Source organism: Limulus polyphemus, unplaced genomic scaffold, assembly GCF_000517525.1.
Source record: "Limulus polyphemus unplaced genomic scaffold, Limulus_polyphemus-2.1.2 Scaffold1026, whole genome shotgun sequence".
Lineage (NCBI taxonomy): Eukaryota > Metazoa > Arthropoda > Merostomata > Xiphosura > Limulidae > Limulus > Limulus polyphemus.
Window position 1 is genome coordinate 314,617 of NW_013666636.1, and position 8,184 is coordinate 322,800.

Sequence of the window (8,184 nt, forward strand, 5' to 3'; positions counted from 1 at the left end):
ACGCGACATTAATTTCTTGACGACCTAATAATAACCATCGATTATACTAATCACAGAAAACCACAAAAAAATATAGCCCTAAATGTAAATAACCGTTTTAAATCATCTCCCCCAAAAATAAAAGTACTGGGGATATTCAGTTTCATCAGTATATTCCAAACGTAAATGAAGATGCAGTAGGCTTACAATAGAATTTCAGGATAAGGGTGGGACCTAGAACCAACAACGTATTGAACAATGCTGTCATTCACTGGCTGAGGTCATTGTGAGCATGGAAATGTTCCACCTTACTAATACCATGTGATTGTACAGTACAGATACGTTGAAATCCTATAGAAGCAATCTGACAACACCCAACCAACAACACTATAACAAATTACAATTTAAATGGAAAATTAAAGTGAGCAAACTGAGACTCGCCTAGTTACACGATGTTTATCTTTCCTGATTCGTTAATGCAAGCACATTATTGCATTTTCACATCACGTTCAAGAATTATTAATTTCTGCTATTTTACAATAAAGTTCGCTATTTGCAACGTTTTACTAAGATTTTAACTATTTAAAGACAGAATGAAAGAGTGACAAGCAAAGAACTGTCATTCTTAATACACTTATGGATAAACGCTTATTTTCAACAGATAGACAGAACAACTTAAAGCAATTGACTTATAAAAACGATAGTGATAGTTCAATAAAATCGATAATAGCTCCAGTGGAAACGTTGACTTCAATTTACATTTAGATTTCCCTTTGTTATACATCTCAAGTGTTTAGCATAGTCAGTTTTTTTATATTCTGCTCGTGCACGCTTTAAAGATATATTCGTCAAGTTAGCCTCGTGGAACACGTGAAGGACGTGTCATGATTAAATTACAGATGATTAAAAATGCAGATAACGTCTTCAAAACATGAACTGATGTCATTTGATAGGAATCGCAGACTATTGCATAAGAGAAACAAGAGGGAATCTTCAACAGCCGCGGCACTGAAATTCTTTCAGCAAGGATTAGAGTAAATTATTCGACGAGATCTTTTTCCTTTTTTTTTTTATTTATTAGCTATATTTTTTTGCGCCAGTAATACCAAGCGTTGGGCGCGCGTATACCCAATTCAATTTTATTACTCATCAGGATCTCAACGAGCCTACTCTCAAATATAAATTATTTTAGACAGGACTAGAGTAAATTACTCGACGAGACCTTGGGAATAATCAAATACATCAATCGAAAGGGTTTGACTTCTTGAGTTCAAAACTGCAATTAGATCTCAAATCGGTCAAGAGATGACGGAGCTATGATCTAAAAATACAAACAAACTCAGAGCTGTTCAATGAGCCGCTATGTCACGGCTAACAAATCTTAACAATTTAAAAGATTAACCGTTATAACATGTGTATGTTTTGACCACAAGAAATTCTAAATAGTAACTGTCAAAGCAAGATTGCACGAAAATTTTAAATCGAATTAAAATTGCTTTAGCATTGATGTTACACGTAGTACCTTGAAGAAAGCTGTAAAAGATATGTGTTGGCAACTAAGACGGAACACGGGACATCTTATTAGTCACTCTCCGACAATTCTTGATTTTTTACAAAAATAGCTACTTAGGGAACCACGTCATCACGTTCTATAAACTCTGGATGTAGTTTTTCTTCCGTAAACAAAAAAAAAATAAATAAATGAAAACTGAAATCACACAGTTTACACTAGATGAAGAAGTAGAACGTTTTTTGAGGACGATAGTAAAAACAAAAAAACCCGACTCGAACTCAAGTCCTTCTGATAGAAATAGCTGAATATCCAGATCCTTATAACGCCTCTACAGGAATGGAAGGAAAGAAATATACACGGTAGTATTCAGGATGAATCAAGGACGATTAGATCATGTGTCATTTATTCTTTAGAACATGGAAGAGTAAAAAGAAGATAAAGGAAAGTATTAACTAATCGAAAATGATAAAACAAACATGAACTGTGAGCTCAAAGTTCTCTGATAACAGCATATAGGGCCAACAAATGGAAAGACACATGGGAAAATTGTTATTCACCAACGGCTGGGTTGTTGTTATGTTTCTGCGTGTTACAATAGTCCGTGTAAACTACTGACCAAAAAATGACTTATTATTTGCGTGAAAGACATAGGCTCTATGCAGCAATAAGTGGAAGTAGTTGCAATATAGAAGGCGTTCTTTAAAATATTTTGCACGTGCGACTCACAAGTATAGGGGAGAGTTGGGCTGGAGATAGACTTTTAGGAGAAACACATACAGTGACAAAAATATCTGGTTATAGTAGAGAATAATGTTAAAACAGAAGAGGTTAACTTTGAGGACAGTTTTAACTTGCTTGTATAGCGAAGTAGTTTAAATTAGATTTTTTTGTTTCGGATATTCACGCTAAGCTACCTAAATGGAAGACAGTTAATCAATAGTACCCACCGCCATCTCTTGGGCTATTCTCAATCGAATAGTGGAATTTAACCGTATGTCTTATAATGCAACCACGGCCCCAATATGTGGTAGTGGGACGCGAACCATGTACCCTAGGATTTAGAGTCCGATAAGCTAACCACTAGGCAATGACCAGTCCTTTATGAATTGAATTAGCAGGAACTAACCAAGAACCCACGGTTGCGCGATACAAATTAGTTGAAAAAAAATTGTTTTTTTTTACTTTGGTATTGTATAATTTTCTTTATTAAGAAATAGTAGATCAGTACGACGACACAACGTGTATAAATAATACGACAGTGTGTGGTGGGGGGGGGGGGGGTATAGACACAGTCAATGAACAGTATCATAGAACTACATAACATATACAAACGCAGTTGTCTTGGTAACTCTCATCTTAACCTGGACAATTCAAGACCATATTTAAAGTTTGTTGAAGAACTACTATATAATATTACGAAAAAACACACATTATTATATTTCGGAGTTTTGTGTGTGTTTTAGTTCTTTGTTGAAGATGATATCTAGACGATTTCTTCATGTCCCCGTAGTCTTTTCCCTGCGTTAAACTGACGTTTAATAACATATAGATGTTGGGTGAACTTGTTTCAGAATTTCTCGCAGCTAGTCAAGCATTATCTGCGTATAGCCATTCCTAATTTTTAACTCGTAAACTAAAGAGAATATATCCACTCAACAGCACCCGTCGCCAGATGGGGTTGTTCTTATCTGATCGAATAGTGGAATTTGACTGTCACTCTTATAGCGCACTCACGGTCGGAAAGTGCGGAACGTGTTCTTGCGGCAACCGATCTCGAGCAAACCATTAACCCTTGATTCACCGTCCGTGCACTAACCACGCAGCCACGCCCAACCCAACAAGTGGTGGAATCAGCAGTTACATTTCTAAAACAGATATGCATGAAAGACATCGTGACATTTTTTATTACTATTGACACGGTCTACAGGGAAGTCATTTATAACGAAAAGCAAATGACTTAATATGGGGGGGGGTATTAAATACACGTGTTCGATCCACTGAACGTTGCTCATCCGTTATCATCTACATTTAAAATTTATCATATTAGATAATCATGTTTCTAAATTGGTATGAATTATTTAAACTCATTTAAGACCAAAGAGGAAACTTGTTTTAGCACAAACTACACAATGGACTACCTGAGCTCTGTCCATTGCAGGGAATCGAACCCCGTATTTTAGCGTTGCAAATCCGTACATTTACTACTGACTCACCAATGGACAATTAATTTAGGCATAAATTACTCTTCTCGTGTTATTTTGTGAAACGAAAATTTGTTGTGGTAAAAGTTTTAATCAACTTACCTTTTTTGTTCTTCCCATTTTGCAAGGGATGGCTTTTCTCTCTTCCTCTCCATTATCTTAAATTAAGAAAGGTTAAAAGACAGAAAACTGTAACGCCGTAACTAGTGTTTTAAGACTTTTCTAACACACAGAACCATTATTGATTAATCCTTCCTACTAGCCCCCAGGGAACAAAGTCGGCAAAGTGTAACTAGAGACTGCTTATGTGAAGTAAACATGAACATCAGAAAATACTCGAATAGAACTCAGTTTCACATTTGAATTCAGTTACATCCTGCAGCTGAAAATTGAATTAAAGCATACGATTTATTTAGCCTTTACGCTAACATCTATATTAACGTTTACTAAAGTTAAATAGTTGATAAATGAACAAAAGTTACAGAAACAAGTTAAAAGGTCAAGCTAAGGAAAAGTCTAGGAATATTTCACTATTCAAGTTCATTAAGCTATGAAAAGTATCAAAGTAGGTCGAGTTCATTACACTATGAAAAAAATATATAAAAATAGGCCAAGTTCAATGCGCTATGACAAAGTCAAAACTGGCATCTTTACACGAGGAATTCTTTTCAACGAATGAAATGGCACGTGTATAGAAAAAGACTGAGTACAATTTTCGAAAAATAATTCAAAGTGACTATTTAACGAAAATCATCTTAAAAAAAAAAAGAAGAATATTAACAACTATTTGTCAATGATATGTATAGCAAACTAAAAAGTCAATGCGATGAAAAAGGAATTCTTTACACGCACATTGTAATTGTGGAAGTGTAGGCAGGGAAAGAATACACTTCCGTTAAGATAACGTGGGCGAGTACGCCACACTTTAGTTCGTGTACACAGATTTATGTATTGAAATCTACAAACATGCAGAAAAATAATGAAATAATATATAATTGCGTTTTTCCCAACAGTATGCTACTCATTTCAAAGACTGTTTTTGTATTTCAAATTTGTGGAAATGTGTTCTATGTCGGAAGTAAATGATTAAATATCTCACTTTTTGTTTTGCTACTGTTTTACAGTATCCTTTCAAATCTGTGTATTATTTTGTTACAAATTAAACAAATTCTTAGCCTCTATCGCATTTAACTCTCTTGTGTATTTTCTTGGCAAAGAAATTACTACCAGGCCTACCAGATTATATAGACATTAGGTAGTGTTAGTGATACTTATACCTGCATACAAAGAATGCAGCGACATTTTCATAAAAATCTCCCACACAATTGGACGAAAAGCTAGAATTTTGTTCACAAGAAGTTTGTTAATCGTGCTCACTGTTAAGCACTAAAGATAAAAACAACAAAAGTTGAAGCCACAACTCTAAACTTCAATTTTGTACCTCTGATTAAACTTAAAGAAAATCAAATACAGTACGATTCATGACAGTCTTTGTGTAAAATTTAGTTATGTTGTGGTAAATGACGGTACCATGCGTTTTCTACTCCCTTATTTAATATATACGTTATTCAAAGTTTCTGTATTGTCATTCAGTTCAGTCTAGACTTAGAAAGTCGTTCAAGTAAAGTACGTTTTAACTTTGCTTCTTTCCAACTGTGTGCCAATTAATCGAGAAGACAGTATGTGACGTCCAGAAATATAGCCGTTTTGTCAGCCAATCGGGTAATGGCCCAAGGTCCCCACTTCCCGCCCCAGCAATCGAGTCCAAGTAGAGGTAAAGAACAGAATAGTTTGTGTGTGCAAACCTGAATTATGTCGTTATTGTATATGTTGTATTAAACGTGATGGAGAGCTTTTTTTTAAAGATGTGCACCTACTTTGCTTCAACCTAACTCGTATCCTCCTCTGTTAGGGAATAGATGAATTAGTTACCTGCAAATATATTTCACATGGTTGATTGAGTGTAGGTAAAATAGTTGGGCAAACCTATCAATATCTTCCACAATTTCGGCTCGTGTTTCTTCTTTCCTTTATACTCTGTTTTAGAATTTTACTCTGGATACTTGTGTCACCAAAATCTGTTGGATACGACAGATACCAAAACTTGTTATTTGTTACAGTTCTAGTTGGAAGGTTAAAAATAGACAATAAAACAAATAGCTTGTTCATCATTCTACCCATTGATGAGGTCCTGAAGATGAAAGACTTTAGAAACGTCGTCCTCTGCACTTGCGTTTTTCACAACAGGCAGTTGCCGTCCATTCCAGTTTACTCAACATGAATACTCTGCCCAAACAATCTATCAAAGAATATTCTACCCATTCACCCGGAAAATCATTTCTAACTGATCCCAATACGCTTCCAATGGTAACTTTCAATAATGTCCATTGGTTTCCAATAAAGGTGTTTTTGAATTAATCAGCTAAATTCTGAAACCGGATTTGATAGAGAAATGGCTGGAGAAATCCACGATGGTCCATATTTTGCAGTAAATGTTGTTTGAGGAGGGAATTCTTGAGAAGATGAAAAAAGAGGTGTAGCTGGTTTAATTTTTTCATTTACCAATCCGTTTTCCAGATATTTAATTCTGTCACTGATGTTCTCTTTAACCTCGATGTTCTCTTTTTGTACTTCGATTTTTTCATTACAGCCTTTCTGCACTTCTATTTTATCATTATATTCTTTTTGTATGTCTTCTCTTATCATTACAGCATTTCCCCGCTTCTCCAATCTCGTCTTTGTATTCCTTCTTTACATCTCCTGTAGCTTTGTCGATCTTGTCTTCAATCAGTTTCAGTTCTTAATTATTCTTCAAATATTATGTCTCTTTATTCTAATTTTCTGTGTTGTTCTTTTTTTTGCTCTTTTTCAATTTTTGATCTGGTACTTCTTGAGCTTTTCTCTAGAGTTTCATCATTACCAGCAGATGTTTGATCTCGCCAAATGACCTAGTCGTCTGAAACAGGTTACGTTCACTTTTACACGAGTTCTAAGTATATGATCACAAAGAAATATTTCAATTTCAACAGAAGTTGTGATACTAATGTTATATATGCTTAACTGCCAGATACAAAAATTACTTTTAAAATTTCCCTCCTAATCAATCGAGTGAAATAACTGACGTTATAACTCTCACTGTCTAACAATGAATTGAAACATTTATTGAATATTCATTGAATCTTCATACATTGATTAACTTACAAAAGCATTAACTCCTTTACTCAATCAACCTCTACTCGATCATAAAGTACTCGAAAATTATCACTCAATCATTTGATTATTGTATTTATACTTAAATCTCACTGCTATCAAGTATGGGAAATTTCTAGATTCTAGGTCTACTTTAATGCATTTAACGAAATGTGCTCTCAAACAAACCTTTATATTAAAATACTGAAAGTACAGCTTACAACAACAGAATTTCTTATTGGCTTATAGCTGTTGTAGGTCAGTCTCATATAATTAGTTCTGATATTAAACTAAAATAAAATTTTATACTTGAAGCATATAAAAAATATACTTAGTCATATTCTTACACTTCTATTACGAAATCTGTAAGAAAGTTAAAGAAAAATCTGCGTTTACGTGACCCATTTTACCAAACAACCTATTTACAAGCAAAAGTGGAAGCTTTTTATTAGCAGGATCACCGATATCATTTTTTGGTCATTGTCGCTATTTAATCGTGTCATTCATGTAACTGTAGTATGAGAACGTCCTATATGTTTTATACCCCTTTAGCTATTAAATGTAATTTTTTTTAAATTATGTGATGTTTAAGCGAGTTTTTAGCTTTCACTTTCCTTAAGAGAGAAACTATGTTAACCTAGATTAAGAAGTCTGTTAGGCTGATTTTCTTACAGGAAAAACAACATTGCTCTTAATTAGTGAGCTCGGTTATTCTTGTCAGCAAACCAGATAATAGGTACGAGTGGACTTGCCCTTGATCTTCACTGCTCATTGGTTGATTTAACAGGCACCAAATCAGTTTTCATGTGTCAGGAATTAGAGGGTTTACTGACACATGTAATACAGTTTTAGGAGCTGAGAAAGCAAGATTTGAAGATTTTTTTACAGAGATTTTTCCCTTCAACTAGATTTTAAATGGATTTTACAGAGATTTGAACATAAAATTTAAATAGTATTTTCATAGTGTTTACATAACCTAACTTCTATGTAAGAGTTCCTGAGTTCACGCTTTCAATTTGTAATAATACATATTTTTTTCTGTTGTTTTACTCCCTGCAGACTCTTCAAGCTGTCTTGTGACATTAGTTAACTTTCGTTTTCATATGTGGGGATGCCATTTGGCTTTTTTCTATAGCTTAAGTTGTTTACTGTTGCCACCATATGCAAACCTTGTATAAGTTGCTTCATTTTGGTTTCAATTTCGCGCAAAGCTACAAAAGCTACAAATTTAGCAGTGTAAGACTAGAGGGAAGGCAGCTAGTCATCACCACCCACCGCCAACTCTTGGGCTACTCTTTTACC

The 8,184-nt window shown here is 34.5% G+C and overlaps 1 protein-coding gene across 5 annotated transcripts in view; it reads right to left on the reverse strand.

The window, feature by feature from the left end:
• Positions 1–8,184, reverse strand: part of LOC106461761 (E3 ubiquitin-protein ligase MARCH8-like) — a 48,186-nt gene that overhangs the window by 26,906 nt on the left and 13,096 nt on the right. Inside the window, exon 2 of one of the 5 annotated variants that reach the window (XM_022388797.1) lies at positions 3,796–3,851. The exons of the other annotated variants lie outside the window; for them this stretch is intronic. Coding sequence (XP_022244505.1) covers positions 3,796–3,851 — 56 coding nt within the window. The remainder of the gene's footprint in view (positions 1–3,795; positions 3,852–8,184) is intronic. 5 annotated transcript variants of the gene reach the window in all.